Source organism: Fulvia fulva, chromosome 8 (assembly GCF_020509005.1).
Source record: "Fulvia fulva chromosome 8, complete sequence".
Lineage (NCBI taxonomy): Eukaryota > Fungi > Ascomycota > Dothideomycetes > Mycosphaerellales > Mycosphaerellaceae > Fulvia > Fulvia fulva.
The window spans coordinates 1,966,993-1,982,108 of record NC_063019.1 but is presented as its reverse complement, the minus strand read 5'-3'; the positions used below and the strand labels follow the sequence as shown (position 1 = coordinate 1,982,108).

At 52.3% G+C, this 15,116-nt stretch overlaps 7 protein-coding genes across 7 annotated transcripts; 4 read left to right on the top strand and 3 right to left on the bottom strand.

The window, feature by feature from the left end:
* Nucleotides 1–137: 137 nt before the first annotated feature.
* CLAFUR5_11180 (uncharacterized protein) lies at nt 138–1,085 on the bottom strand (the record flags this gene model as incomplete). Its single annotated transcript, XM_047910328.1, has 1 exon — nt 138–1,085. The coding sequence occupies one exon, from the start codon at nt 1,083–1,085 to the stop codon at nt 138–140; it is 948 nt and encodes a 315-aa protein (XP_047764890.1).
* Nucleotides 1,086–1,938: 853 nt separating this feature from the next.
* Nucleotides 1,939–2,547, bottom strand: CLAFUR5_11179 (uncharacterized protein; the record flags this gene model as incomplete). The annotated part of the gene is made up of 1 exon (XM_047910327.1): nt 1,939–2,547. The coding sequence occupies one exon, from the start codon at nt 2,545–2,547 to the stop codon at nt 1,939–1,941; it is 609 nt and encodes a 202-aa protein (XP_047765607.1).
* Nucleotides 2,548–2,803: 256 nt separating this feature from the next.
* Nucleotides 2,804–3,835, top strand: CLAFUR5_11178 (Cytosolic Fe-S cluster assembly factor nbp35; the record flags this gene model as incomplete). The annotated part of the gene is made up of 1 exon (XM_047910326.1): nt 2,804–3,835. The coding sequence occupies one exon, from the start codon at nt 2,804–2,806 to the stop codon at nt 3,833–3,835; it is 1,032 nt and encodes a 343-aa protein (XP_047765606.1).
* A 189-nt stretch (nt 3,836–4,024) lies between these two features.
* Nucleotides 4,025–4,444, top strand: CLAFUR5_11177 (uncharacterized protein; the record flags this gene model as incomplete). The annotated part of the gene is made up of 1 exon (XM_047910325.1): nt 4,025–4,444. One exon carries the CDS (start codon nt 4,025–4,027, stop codon nt 4,442–4,444), a length of 420 nt encoding a protein of 139 aa, XP_047765605.1.
* Nucleotides 4,445–4,759: 315 nt separating this feature from the next.
* On the bottom strand, nt 4,760–5,890 carry CLAFUR5_11176 (uncharacterized protein; the record flags this gene model as incomplete). The annotated part of the gene is made up of 2 exons (XM_047910324.1): nt 4,760–4,835; nt 4,914–5,890. The coding sequence occupies 2 exons, from the start codon at nt 5,888–5,890 to the stop codon at nt 4,760–4,762; spliced, it is 1,053 nt and encodes a 350-aa protein (XP_047765604.1).
* A 1,807-nt stretch (nt 5,891–7,697) lies between these two features.
* On the top strand, nt 7,698–9,464 carry CLAFUR5_11175 (T-complex protein 1 subunit alpha; the record flags this gene model as incomplete). Its single annotated transcript, XM_047910323.1, has 1 exon — nt 7,698–9,464. One exon carries the CDS (start codon nt 7,698–7,700, stop codon nt 9,462–9,464), a length of 1,767 nt encoding a protein of 588 aa, XP_047765603.1.
* Nucleotides 9,465–10,601: 1,137 nt separating this feature from the next.
* Nucleotides 10,602–10,895, top strand: CLAFUR5_11174 (uncharacterized protein; the record flags this gene model as incomplete). Its single annotated transcript, XM_047910322.1, has 1 exon — nt 10,602–10,895. The coding sequence occupies one exon, from the start codon at nt 10,602–10,604 to the stop codon at nt 10,893–10,895; it is 294 nt and encodes a 97-aa protein (XP_047765602.1).
* Nucleotides 10,896–15,116: the final 4,221 nt, after the last annotated feature.

The window sequence follows — 15,116 nt, the reverse complement described above, 5'->3', positions numbered from 1 at the left end:
GAGGAGTGTGGTGTTTGGTGTGATGTAAAGTGAGCGGCCAAGGCTTTGCCCCGAGAATTGCCGGCGAACAGATGTGTCGCATTTGTATTGCATTCCAGTTCTCTACGTATCTACAAGCATGGGCTGCTACACAAAATTTAGGCTGTTGTCTCTGTCTCTGGGGCAATAATGGAAGACATTCCACCTCCTTGCGTGTTCTCATCAAGCCCATTGTCTGGTTCGTTTCTCTTTCCGGATATACCCCCAACACTCATGCCTCTCTGAGGCTTTGCATTCGGCGCTGCCAGGCGGCTTTCGATAAGCTGGACGGCATTTACTGAGTAACATCGTTTGTGCGAGCTCTGGGCGCCGACTTTGACCGGAGAAGTGGGCATCAGCAGCTCGGGCAACACATCGCTTCTTTCGCGTCGTGTTGGAGACAGACTGCTCTCGTGCGTGCCGAATGACCCAGCAAAAGGACTGTAGAACACTGGCGACACGAGCTCATGGGCGTACACATGGTTCATGTGGTTGAAAGGCTCCGCGTTGACGTTCAGACCGTGGGCCACAGACTCGTAAAAGCCGCTGTCCGCAGTGGCGGTAGAGCCGTATGGTGAGGACAGACGTCGTTCACGCAGCATCGATAGGTCCCAGTACTGTGGTGCTGTCTCAGTGCCATTGTTCGTGCTGGGTTGGTGCTGGTGAGAAGTCCAGGGCGAAGCTCCCACGGGACTGAATGGTGTGTACAGAAATGGAGATGGTGGGATCTGAGCTGTCCAAGGGGTCACCGGAGTGTCGAATTCGCCGCCTTGTTCGTATGATGCAATGAGGTTGTTACATTGTCGCAGGTGATCGTGGAGCATAGCTTGCTGTGATTCCAAATTGCCCACCGCTTTCTTCGCGAGCGAGCGGGTGTACTGCCACTTCTTCTTGTCGCTCCGAGATAGCTCTCGTTCCTGACGCTCGGCGAGCACACGCTCCACTGTGGCTAACTTCTTGTAGAGCTTGCTGAGCGCTTGATGGGTGTGCCCGAGTTCGGCAACATAGTGGTTGTGCTGCTGGTACAAGAGCGGAAGCATCGAGGGCTGACCACCTGAGAACGACATGTCGGATCGTTCTCTGTGCTCTCAAAACAATAGTAAGGATGCTGACTAGAGCGCAAGAGGCCGGCTCACCGCGCGAAGCACTGTGTACAAGCTCTCCGGTGACGCGGTTGATGAGTCTAATGTATGTAGGAGCTTGATGTACAGTACTCTGCGCGCCGTCTCTTGTGCTGTGGTCAGGTTTGAAGTATCGGACGAACCTTTGCTATCTTGAGCTTGCTCACTCTGTGGCGGCATGTCTTCAATGAAGTTCTTTGACGGGCGGTAATTGCCATGCCCAGCTACATGTCACGCCCTGAATGCGGACAAAGAAAGAGGTGCAGTCGGTACATGTACACCGAGGAAGCGTCGTACTGAGGCGTGTGAGGGTTACGAAGGCCATGAACACACTGCTGGAGTGTGCGACCAATAACCTGCGCAACAATCGACGTCGAGGACATGGTCGATCCGTTGCAATGAGATGTCTAGGTCGTCGAGGATTTCGCCGCTGCTATCATTGACTGTATCCATATTGCCACTTTAGGGTCATCGATGCCTGGAGTCTGGAGCACAAAGGGCTTTGCGTCAGATAGCACCACGATCTGTGCATTCGACGCCCACCCAGCCGTGTCTGGCTTGAAACAATCTATGCTGTCCTTTGGGATCCCAGCATCTCAAAGTAACATGTTATCGGGTCCCTTTTTAGATCGGAACAGGCGGGCCGCCATGGATGGACTTTACCCACAACGCGGATGACCCGCCATGGTCGTCGTTGTTTCGAGACATCCACGTTCTTCGATAGAGAGCGGCTGAGTGGGCGTCGCAATTCGTTTCGGATGGTGGCGGCTATGGGGACGGCCTGGCAAGGCGATCGCACTCATATGTTGAAACCGCCATGCTCTGCAGCCTCGACGAATCGCCAAAGACCTGCATTCTCACCAGCTTTCCGCACACTGTCGACCTCACCGAGGCTGACTGCTCGGTTGAGCTCTTGGTATCTCAACTCTTTCTTGACCTCCTCGCCAGCCGGCACTCCACCAGGTCCTGCAGCTCTCGAAGCGAGGTCTTTCGCGCGTCCACTTCCCGTTGTCCTCCGTTCCTTTCCAACATGCGCTCGCGGGCAGTACTGCCTCATAGTGTGGATGTACATGTCTTTCGAGGCGTTCTCCGCAAGCCATCGAACAATTTGCTTGCCCTCCTCTTCGTACCCAGGCATGACCAGATGCCGGAGCAAGATGCCCTTCTTCGCAATGCCATCAGCAGTGAAGCACAGGTCGCCCACTTGTGCCTGCATGGCTCTGATTGACTGCATAGCGGCTTCGGCATAGTTGTCGGCTTGGGGCAGGCGCTTCGAGGTGGCATTGTCGAGGAGGAATGGCGGCGATAGGCAACTTCGTGGTCGGCGCTGTGTGGCCGTGGGAGTGTGAGGATGTGGTCTAGGTATCAGTCCTCGCCTGGAGGTGCATCTTGCCGCGCGAGACAGCATCCTGTGCCGCGCGAGACAGCATCCTGTGCCGCGCGAGACAGCATCCTGTGCCGCGCGAGACAGCATCCTGTGCCGCGCGAGACAGCATCCTGTGCCAGTAGAGCTATAGGTACATGCAGCAGAAGTTGGTGTGGGGGATTGCTCCAGCTGCGAACGAGGCATTTGTCATCCGCGTCACACCTCTTCTCGACTCACTCTTGATATCCCTCCGACCCATTCTGTTCTCACGGATTGTGCTTCAAACTCTGCAGTAATCATGGCGCCGTCGTTGGAAGAGCCGATGCCGTCGGTAGCATCTGCCATCGATTCATATCGGAAGAAAGCACCTTCCCTGGTCGCACCCGAGCCCGAACATTGCCCAGGCCCGGAAGGAGAGCAAGCAGGCAAAGCAGATGCCTGTGCTGGATGCCCAAACCAGCAAATATGTGCATCGGCGCCGAAAGGCCCAGATCCAGATATCCCGATCATCACACAACGTCTGGCACGTGTCAAGCACAAGATTCTGGTGCTGAGTGGCAAAGGTGGAGTTGGCAAGAGCACATTCACCACTATGCTTTCACATGCTTTCGCCAGCAATCCTGATAACAATGTCGGCATCATGGACACAGACATATGTGGTCCGAGCATACCAAAGATGATGGGTGTCGAGACCGAGACGATTCATGTCACAAGCACAGGCTGGGAGCCCGTGTGGGTCACTGACAATCTTGGCGTCATGAGTGTGCAGTTCATGCTTCCCAACCGTGATGATGCTGTCATCTGGCGTGGACCCAAGAAGAACGGATTGATCAAGCAGTTCTTGAAGGACGTCGAGTGGGGCGAGATGGATTACCTTTTCGTCGACACGCCTCCAGGCACTTCAGACGAACACTTAAGTGTCAACACCTTTCTGAAGGAGGCTGGTATCGACGGCGCAGTCCTTGTGACGACCCCACAAGAAGTCAGTCTGCTCGATGTACGGAAAGAGATCGACTTCTGTCGTAAAGCTGGCATCAAAGTGCTGGGCTTGGTTGAGAACATGAGCGGCTTTGTGTGCCCAAAGTGCACGCATCAATCAGACATCTTCCGAGCCACCACTGGTGGTGGGAGAAGATTGGCAAAGGAGACTGGCGTTCCGTTCCTGGGTGCCGTGCCTCTTGACCCAAGAATTGGCATGAGCTGCGACTTTGGCGAGAGCTTCTTTGACAACTTTGGGGATTCGCCCGCTTGCGAAGCTCTGAAAGGTGTAGTCAGGCGCGTTGGAGAGGAGATCGGTGTTGGCGCCGACCAGGTGCTTGCAGATGAGTGAGCACGCAGGAAGGCAGCGACTGGCCAGCCCAAGCATCGCCGCACTACATGATCTATCGCAACCTTTCATCGAGACACAAGATGATGGTACCCCGTAGGACCACATCGCAAGATTGTACGACCTCCCACGGCCTACATAACGCCCTTTCAGCGACAGGATGAAGACCATCTTCAGATCATCCTCAACACCATGGCTGAACTAGGAGAGTGGCGAAAGCTGTACATCAACGCATACAAGGACCACCACCACCCAGAGGACCTGGACTCACAAGATACCGCGCTACGAGTGCTATCATCCCGTGCGAACTGGCTCATAGAAGAGCTTCGCACTTGGACCGAGACATCAACCTCGCACTCTACGGTTCACCTCCGCAACGAACTCAATGATGTGATGGCATGTATGCAGCAAACACGAGATTTTCATTATGAGAGATCCAGCTCTCTGAACAAGGAGACTTCGTGGCTAGCGTACCACGCACGTATGCGCTGTCCATTGCCGGAGGTGGCACGGTATGAGCTGGAGCTGCATCGCCAGACACTGGCACTGGCGGGTCATCTGAAATTATTGGCACCAAAGGATGAAATAGCAGTAACGAGAGGAGCGGACTGAGTTTTACGACAGATCGTCTCAGCATGACCTTGAAGCCGTCGTGGGGAGAGAGGCGGTGTCTCATCTCGTGATCACGTTACGCAAGGGGACGGAAATTGTTACGTTCACTATCTTAGACAATTCGTCAAACCATTGAAGCATCGCGCCATGATTCCATTGAATCCTTCTCTCCTGAATGTCAACATTAGTGCTCTGCATCCATCCTACTATGCATAAAACAATGTCGTGATCACATATTTCCCGCGCCTACCCAATCCAAACCATCAGCACATCCCTCCCCTCAAGACCAGCTCGCAGCCAAAACCCACACTCACCTCAAAACGTCGCCGTCACCACCCCATTCTCCAGCTTCAACGACGCAACATACGCCGCCCTCCCCCCACCAAAATTCCTACGCCTACAGTCAGCCTTCCGCTCAAAGTTCCTACACTTCCCCCTCCAGCCTTCAACAGGAGGAATTTCAACATACCCATGCCAAATCGCCCTCTCCCCGTTAATCGCGACATCCATACTCCCCGGCGCCACCATCCCCTGCACTCCGGTCGCGAATAGTGTTCCGCTCCGCACGTACGGCCCGGTGATCCTGTCCGCGATGGCGTACTGCACGTCGTAGCCCGGGGTTGTGTAGCACTTACTACTGAAGAAGAGAACGTATCTCCCATTCATATACGTCAGCGCCGGAGCCTCGACGTAGGGCCCATCGCTCGGTATGTTTGTCAGAATTTGGACGGGCGAGCCGATTAGTGTGACGCCGTCGGGTCCTACTTGCTGCAGCATAATGGGCGTGGGGACGATGGGTGCTACTGTGTTTCCGCAGTTCCCACCGTGTCCGATGGCGTTACCGTCGACTTTGTAGACGATGTAGCGGGATCCGGTGCGGGTTTCATCAGTGTAGCCGGCGACGTCGATGGCGCCGCCTTGTGTCATTGGGTCCGGGCAGATGAAGGGTGCCGTGGAGTTGTCGACGAAAGGCTCCGTGATAGTTTTGGCCGTGGCGTAGGAGAGGCAGTGTTTTCGTGGGAAGTTCTTCATCGCAACGGAGTAGTACATTACGAACGTTCCATCGTCGAGACGGACGACGTCTGGGGCCCAGACTCGGGGGTTGACGGCTATGGCCCAGGAGGGGAGGGAGGGGAGGGCGTCGACGCCGGGGAGGTATGTGAAGGTTTTCCAGTCGGAGGTGAAAGCTCGTTGGACGTGGATGAGCTTGCTGCCGGCTGGTTGGACTTGGGGTGCTGGGACGCTGCCGTTGGAGGGGGTGGACCAGGCGTTGGTTGAGAAAAGGTGCCAGCCTGAGGTCACGCGGATTACGGATGGGTCGGGGAAGTTGATGCCGTTCATGATGGGCTGAGCAATTTGTCGTTTGTCGATGACTCCGGCGTTAGTGCAGCTGGACAGTGCCAGGAGGCTCAGGGCAATGGCGCTGATAGTCAGTTGGCTAAACATGGTGTATTGAGTCGAAACTTTGGGCTGGAGGAAACGAATCTTCTGTGGGTGCTCCTGATGAGGAGTTGAGAGGACATAGGGTTAATGGGTGACTTATGACAGAACGCACAGCGTACTTTCACTGGACAAAGTCTTCTTACTTGGCGTGGAACGGAAATGGATAGGAAGTACGAGCTGCGACAGGCAGTCCAAGTGGAGTGCGAAGTGGGTGTGCAAGTTATAGCGTCCTCGAGTGCGCTGTTGCCATTATCGTTAGGCTAAATGGCCTTCGGGCCATGTGACAAAGGCCAATGGTGGGTATACAAAGGCTTGGGAGGACCTGTATCAAAGACGCTGGAATGCTTGCGGTTGCATGATCGGCATAACAAAGAGCGAAGGATGGGCTTGGTAGAAGAAGATCCGTCCGGTGGCTTGGCGTCCTGGTCCGTCTAACGACTGTGTACGGAACTTGTCGAGAGGAACATAAGATACTGTAGTAGGTACCATACTTGTTACGCAGTCTGGCATCAGATGATGTGACGTGCTGAATTGATCGAAGGCCACAGACAAGCCGCGTGCAAGTATGGCCAGGCTTGTACGAGCAGCCGGCTGACGCCTGTGACACCGCCAGCTGCGCCATCAGTGTCCTCAGGTCCTATCCCCCTGCCTGAGAACGGAAGATAGCTGTCGTAGGCGATTGGCATAGCGAACGTAGGACAGTAGTTCCAGCTCTGAGTTGATGACAGCCCAGTGTCACCGGCTCCACAAGGCTTATGCTCAGACACAAAACGAGAGCACAGGTACAGTATGCTGAATCCAGTGCCCTCAGATCATGGCGACTCGTTGAACGATCGAGCATCCTTCGAGACCTGTCATTCCAAGTCCAGCACTGGAGCCCGTGCACTGCGTCCAGGCGCGGCTGATGATCCGCACGAGCCTGTCATGCATAGTCAACCATAGATCTATCCATTCAGCACCATACGCCTCAACCTCGGATCTGGGAATTTGGGAATTTGCTTTTTGTCAGTCCCACTGACATACAAAGTGGTCTTGCTGCTTGTGAGTATACAGCACTGGCTTGGAAGATACCCATGGGCACCGTTCCGACCTCTGTACACTTAGGCCTCACAGAGGTACGATTCGTCGCTGAGAGCCTGGATCTCTCGGCGTAGTCGTCGCTTCCGAGATCTGTGTAGAGCAGCATGCACCCAGCATTCGCGTTCAATCGCTGTTGAGCAGTGGTCTCATATGGTTAGTCCAAGGAGGCCATGAAGAGGAACATCGAGATGAACTCCTGGCGCCCGAGTCTAGAGACTTGACCATGTCGCTAGCGATAGCACTGAACATGGCAGAACCTGAAGCGCTCCAACGGCGTGGGCAATCCTTTGATAGCGACGAGTTCTTGTAGAGGGCAGCGTCTTTCAGACATCGCTATGAGAGTCGGCCTGTGAGGTGTGTGAGACAGTAGAGGGATGCCTGTCGCCCGGTCTGATAACGGTAGAGATACGAGCGACGTACGAGATGCAGATGGTCGAGGAATACATGTAGGAAGAAAGACGTGAAGTCGCGGGAAAGTCATCTCTGCGCGTTCAATCAAATATTGACGCGGCTCCAATGGATCATCACCCCCGCCTTGTTGTCTTGTGCAGTCCAGGGAAGCGCGAGCTCGAAACGCGCATGGACGAAATCTTTTTGAGACGTCGAGATAGAACGCCTCGAACTTCCTCGCAGCCTGATACGAATACCCACCAAGCACAACCGCCAGTCTAGGAATACATTAATCATCATCGTCTCCACGACTGCACCTCCATCTCCTCTCTAGCCAGCCATGGCAGGCATCTTTGAGCAGCCGCGAAACCAAGGCACGCTGTTCCTAGGAGGCCAAAAGATCAGTGGAGCAGACATCCGTGACCAAAATGTCCTCGCCACACAAGCCATTGCCAACATTGTCAAGTCGTCGTTCGGCCCGAGCGGTTTGGACAAGATGATGGTGGACGACATTGGCGATGTCACAGTCACCAACGACGGCGCTACCATTCTCTCGCTCCTCAACGTCGAGCACCCAGCAGGCAAGATCTTGGTCGACTTGGCACAGCAGCAAGATAAGGAAGTCGGAGATGGAACAACTAGTGTCGTGCTCATCGCAGCCGAGCTACTACGGAGAGCAAACGAGCTGGTGAAGATGCGGATACACCCAACCACAATCATCACGGGCTACCGATTAGCTCTTCGCGAGGCGGTACGATACATGAACGACAACGTAAGCACCAAGGTCGAGACGCTGGGCAGAGACAGCTTGATCAGCATTGCAAAGACCAGCATGAGCAGCAAGATCATCGGCGCCGATTCCGACTTCTTCGCCAACATGGTCGTGGATGCCATCACAAGCGTCAAGACTACGAACGCGAGAGGCGAGGTCAAGTACCCGGTGAAGGCAGTCAATGTGCTCAAGTCACACGGCAAAAGCGCAACGGAATCGATGCTCGTGAAGGGATATGCTCTGAACTGCACTGTTGCTTCACAAGCTATGAAGACACGCATCACAGACGCCAAGATTGCCATCCTAGACATGAACCTGCAAAAGGAGCGCATGAAGATGGGCGTGAACGTGGTCATCGACGACCCTGCTCAGCTGGAGAAGATCAGAGAGCGGGAGTCGAGCATGGTGATCGAGCGGGTAGAGATGATCCTGAAGGCCGGCGCGAACGTCATCTTCACGACCAAGGGTATCGATGACCTCTGCTTGAAGCATTTCATCGAGAAGGGTGCCATGGCTGTGCGGAGGTGCAAGAAGGAGGACCTGAGACGGATAGAGAAAGCGACTGGCGCAACAATGATCAGCACCTTGGCAGACATCAACACTGGCGACGACTACTTCGACCCTAAGGCGCTGGGTGAGGCGAAGGAAGTGGTGCAAGAGCGCATATCGGACGACGAGTGCATTCTGGTCAAGGGCCCTAAAGTCCACACTGCCGCTTCGATCATTCTGCGTGGACCAAACGAGTACTCCCTGGACGAGATGGAGCGATCAGTCCACGATTCGCTTTCGGCTGTGAAGCGAACATTGGAGTCTGGCCGCATTGTTCCAGGTGGTGGCGCCGTGGAAACCGCACTGCACATCTACCTCGAAGAGTGGGCAACCAGCGTCGGTTCGAGAGAGCAGCTGGCGATCGGTGCTTTTGCGCAGTCACTACTTGTCGTACCTACCACACTTGCCGTCAACGCTGCAAAAGACAGCTCGGAACTTGTCGCACAGCTTCGATCGCGCCACGCGTTGTCACAACGCACATCAGAGCCAGCGTCCGCTCACCCTCCAGCACAAGCCAATGGCGCACCCGCACCTCAAGCGACGAAGACACAACAAGCCCTCGACGCAGATGCAAAAGCACTCGCAAAGGCGAAGGGCTACAAGAACTACGGTCTGGATCTATCGAAGGGCAAGGTGCAAGACTGCGTTAAGGCTGGTATCCTAGAACCGAGCATGAGTAAGGTCAAGCAGCTGAAGTCTGCAGTGGAGGCATGCGTGGCGATCATGAGGATCGACACACTCATCAAGCTGGATCCTGAGCAGCGAGGCGAGCCAGACGATCACTGAGAAGCTACTTGACAGCTTAACATGTACAGTACCTCCACACGCTGATGTCCATCCAGAACGAGGACCATGACAGATAATGCAGGCCACATGTCAAAAGTGATATGCTCATCCCCGCGAATTCCATTGTCATTGCGAACAACACTGACCATCTAGGTCCAGATCTGGTACTGACAGTGGATTTCTGCAGAGGATCTTCCCTCACATATGCAGCTCGATATTGATCAGGAGATCGCAATACCGCTAAAGGAACCACTCCAGCCTGCTTTACATAACGCAGCGCTGTTCCGTTGGGCGAAGAACATTTACACCGGATTGCTTGGCCAGACTTCAAGGATTCCTGCACGCCACGCGGGAAAGCTTGCGTCCACGCAGCTCGCCTCGCAGTCCATCAATTCTCGTTCCTCGCGCATCTTTCAGCCTTTTCTCAAAGGGTACAACCGCAACGAGATCCATTCTTCGACATTCTGTACTAGACTGTCTTGACCTGCATCAGTACGCCGGGGCCGAAGGACATGGCATTGCGATTCGCCGGTGCGGGACCACAGATCTGTATACATTCCTGCAAGGCTGAACAATCTGGATCGAGATACGTCGGCTTTGGCTGCATAGCCAATACAGCGGATCTATACTGTACATCCCGAACCTTTTCATAGTCTAGCCTGGATGCCATCATGAACGGAACCTTTCTGCCGACGACCTTGGCCATTGGTATTGAGGCCTGGGAAGCAACAGCGCAGGGTCACTACCCACTGCGTGGCCTTACAGATTGGTCCTTCTCTGAACATGTTACTGGCCAGCTGCTTGACCTGTATCCCGCATCAGGTGGATCTATTCACTGCGGCTGCACTGGAGTATTGTAGAAGTGGCTGCATACACTGACCATCACGCAGTAACGACCCTCAGACCATCGCTGAATGCTTCTGCGTCGACAGGCCGGTCTCGGCCTTCTCTTCCATCTATAAATCAGACATTTTTGACCGCATTCCAGCACTCTATCTGTCCGCATCATCGCATAGCCAGATTAAGGCTAGACATAAAAACCGAACAGCGCCCTCCAACATTGCAAAACTTATTGCATCTCGAAACCAAGTGCAACATCTGTGATCTTCGTCTGCTCACACACAAAGACCAACAGCCATGCCATCACTCTACCTCACCATGATTCTGGCCATCTTTGCCTCCGCCATTCTCCCGATCAGCACCTCTGCACTGCCCCAGTCCGACCTCTCCAAGCGAGACACGATCAAATTCTGTCCGGGCATGAACAGTCAAATCTGGGACTCCCCAAGCGGCGCCACTACATGGAAGCTCAGCTGTGACAGAGACACCATCAACGATGGCACCGAACACGCGATGGTGCCGGTTTCGGGAGGCACTGATAGCTTCGAGGACTGCATCAAAGTCTGTGGCAATGCCAATAACAACAGGTGATGCAAAGCTGTTGCATTCTCTGCAGCCATCAACCACCATGGAGATTGTTATATGAAAGGCGGGAACACTGGAGGCACCAAGGAGATACCAGGGTGGAAGCTGGCCAGGAAGCAGAACTCGGACGGCACTTTTGGGTGTGGGTAACGAGCGTAATGACGGTGACGAAGGGGAAGGGTTGGAACATACACACAGGCTCCATGGTGATGACGGAAGATCTTGGTGTGCTGCAATGTTGACAGTCCTTACAGATGCGTTAGTCAGTCGAAGATATGGCACCAACGACGCGATTGACAACCATTCCGAGTCAACAGCACAGAACCCCACAATCACAGCACCACCAATAATCGCTTCGTTTTCCATGATCACTAAACGTTGACTAGGTCTGAAACGACTCTCACTCTATATTCGAAGAGACATAAGGGTCGGGACGAATTTCGACTAGGGTCACTAAACTCGAAGAGCAGCTTCGAGACGACGAATTTCGTACTTATTACTCGGCACGTACTCGCTATAACGTAAAGCACCAGTGAGCTAGGAACACCAGTGAGCTGGGAATTTTGTCTTGGCACGACCAACTCGCATTCTTCATTAATCGTTTTCACTACTATCAAATAGAGAACCAGTGAACTCAATACTCTCATCCGATTCAGAATTGTTCTCTTTGTCTTCCTGGCACGTTCGTGCGTTATGGCTAGTCCGACCGTAGTTACTACACCGCCGTCTACTTGGCTAGCCCTCTTTCGCACCCTCTGACCTACGACTCTTCTTTGACTGTTCTATAGCCTTTGACGACTCGACGACTACCTGTGACGAGCCAACTCTATACTCTAAGACCCCGCCGTACTAGAGACGCTTTCGTTTACGAGATCGGCGCTTTATAAGAGTCTTAACTTGTCGTTTAAGCTTAGAGTTGCGAGCTCTAAGAAGCGCATTCTCTTGTAGTATTACTTCGCCGCCTTTTATAAGCTAAGAGAAGCTATCATGAGCTGTTTTGGAGTTGCTTAGCATAGCGTTATATATAAGCTTAAGTGGGAGAGGAGGAGAAGACCTAACCGGCCACACATGATCCCACAAAAGGAAGCAGACCTAAAAACATCACAGGAAATCCTAGCAGCCCTTGAACAGAGAGAAGCTCTGAGGGAGCAAGCTAACACAGGGGACAAAGGGAACAAGAAGCAAAGCCAAGCAGAAAGGATCGCAGGTCACCTATAGGAAACGCGTTGGAACCAAAAACCGGTGAGGCCAGGAGCCCCACCAGCGGCCAGGACCTTCGGGAGGTATAACTACCTTATCTACAAAGACCTGAAGAGGGCGGAAGCAAGCATAGCTATCCAGATTCGCTCTGAGCACATTGGGCTGAGAGCATACTTGCACCAAAGAAGAGTCCTAGGATACGATTCCAAACGTTGCCCCTGTGGCTACCTATCCCAAAACCCGGAGCACATGGTGCTGAACTGTACTAAGTGGGTAAAAGGGAGAAGCCAGTGGAGGGCGAAGGCAAGAGACAGGCAATACCAGGCCATCATCCAGAACAGACAAGATATAAGGAGAGTGACAAGATAGATCCTTAACGAGGACTACCTAGAGCAATTCTCCCTAGCAGTAGAAACGGAAAGGTGGATAGAGAGGAGGGAGAGAGAGAGAGAAGAGCCGGGGAAACAGAAGGGAGAAAGGGAATCGAGAGGAGGACATCACCAGGGTTACGGGCAAGGTAGTCATAGGGTAACAACCATGACACTAGCGTACCCTAAAGGAAGGAGAACGAAAGGACAAGACAGGAAAGAACGAGGAGGGCAAAGACGAGGAGGTTTTCATCCGTTAATCGGGTTTCCTACCTACACAAATAGACCTAAATAGCGAGAGACCTGCATAGGCCATAGGGCACTAAAACAGGCGAATGAATAATCTATCTATCTATCTATATATAAGCTTAGATTACGACGTGAACTCCTTCGAATTGCTCGGAGTTTAAGACTACTATAATGTTGTCTAAGGCGGGGGTAGTCCTAGCGGGATTCGTAGGCGTATATTAAGGCGATTAAGTACTACTTACGCGTTGATAGGAACTAACCCTACAGCCTCAAAGGCCTTCTTATAGTTTGACGCGGTAAACACGTCGAAAAACGCGTCTTTAAACGCCGGAAGAAAGGTTTCTTTATAAATATAGAAGACGCGCTAACGCGCTAAGTGCCGTACGCGTTATAAGTACTTTAGCTTTAACGGCGCAAAACAAACCACGTTAAGAGGCTATAGGATATACGACGAATACGCTAGTATATAGAGCGTAAGGATCTTATACTTTAGATAGTAGTCCTTAAAACCCTAGTTTAAATAGCTCTTATAGCCGTCTAAAATGAGTAACCTATAGCTACCTATAGAGCGCGCCTCTATATACGTATTAAAAGAGAGAGACACGATGATAGCGATCACAGGAAACGACCAGGAGCAGGAGAGTAACGAGTGGAAGGAGGTCTACAGGAAGGCAAAAACAATGGCAACGGCAGGAGATGGCGAGCACCTAGAAAGAGCACTTAAGGGGATGATTTTGGAGCTCCTTGGAGGGCTAAAGGCACTAAGGAGCTAAACAGGACAGGTCATTAACAGGACAGTAGTAGCAGCAGCAAAGAAGAGGACATAGGAAGGCTAGAAACTAAGCTAACTAACCTAGGTAGCAGTTACATCCCAAAACCCTCCCCCCTAGAAAACAGCTATCAAGGTCTACATTTCCGACTAGCAAGAGTAGAAAGAGATTGAGGGCCTGTTAGGCAAGGAGATCATATAGAAGATTGGGATACAAGGCATCATTGGAGCCAGGAAAGAGAAGGGAGGTGTCCTTAAGCTGTTCACAGCACAGGAGCAAGACAGGAAGAGGCTAGAGACACAGAAGGAGTGGACAGTCAAACTAGGCAAGACGGCTAAGGTCTTACACTAACAAAATATGGTTATTGCCTATAGGATGACCACAAAGTTTGACATTGAAGGAGACCTTAAGAGGCTGCAGGACTAGAACTAGGCTGTATGCCTAGGGCTATAGATCACAAAAGCAGTATAGGTCAACAGAAAGACAAAGGACATAAAGAGAGAGTCTTCTCTAGTGCTCTGGATAGGCACTATAGAACAGGCAAACACCGTGCTTAATAAGGGCATCTTCTAGGAATATGAAAGAATAGACACAGAAATCTATAGAAGCACCTATAGACTACTGCAATGCTTCAAGTGCCAACAGTATGGTCATATCTCTACTAGATGCCTAAGCCAAAAGGACACTTGTTCCTACTGTGCTGGTAGCCACAAAGTACAGAATTGCACAGCCCCAAAGAGTGAAGCCAGATGTGCATGCTGTGGAAAGAAACACCCTTCCTGGTCCCAAGACTACACAGCTAGGATTGAGGCAAAGAGGAGGGCAAGAGAAGCCAGGATCAACACCCCTATCAGATTCCAGACAGGGACAATCACCCAAGAACCCCTAAGGACTGTCTACAACCCTCTGAAAAGAGGCAGAACAGAAGAGACCACACAGGCCCAAGGCCACCCTGCCATAGGTAGACCAAAATCAATTGTGGTTGCAGGAAGAGACCCGTCACAAAGCAGGCTCAACCTTACCACAATCCTAAATAGCAGCCAGCAGCAGGAAGCACGAGAAGACTAGTAGGAGACTAGCATAGATGAGTCATGATTGAGACACCCAATCTTACCACTATCCAGTACAATGTCAACAAAAGCCAGCACAAGGTCTAGAGAAGCTTTCTCTAAGCACTGGACCTAAAGAAACACGTAGTCATTGCAGTCTAGGAACCTTGGATTAATAGCAAATCTAACAGACTATCTACTGCTAACGACCTAAGGTATCACGTACTCCTAGCTAAACAAGGCACCCCTAGAACATGCATATACATCAGCAAAGAGATAGCAACAGACAGCTAGGAACAAATCCAACAGGAAGGGGGAGACATCACCTCAGTCAGACTCGATACTAACCAAGGTAGCATCTATATCTACAGTGTATACAACCCACCCCCTAGCTCCAGAAGCAGCACCTAGCTAGGCACACTACAACAGCTGCCAGACATCTTATAGAGTGACTCCCAACACATCGTGCTAGGAGACTTCAACTTGCACTATCCTACATAGGGATCAGACTTTGTACCTGCCTATCACTTCCTAGCTAACAGACTCCTCTCTACTACCAAAAGCAACAACATGCACCTAGTTACCCCAAAG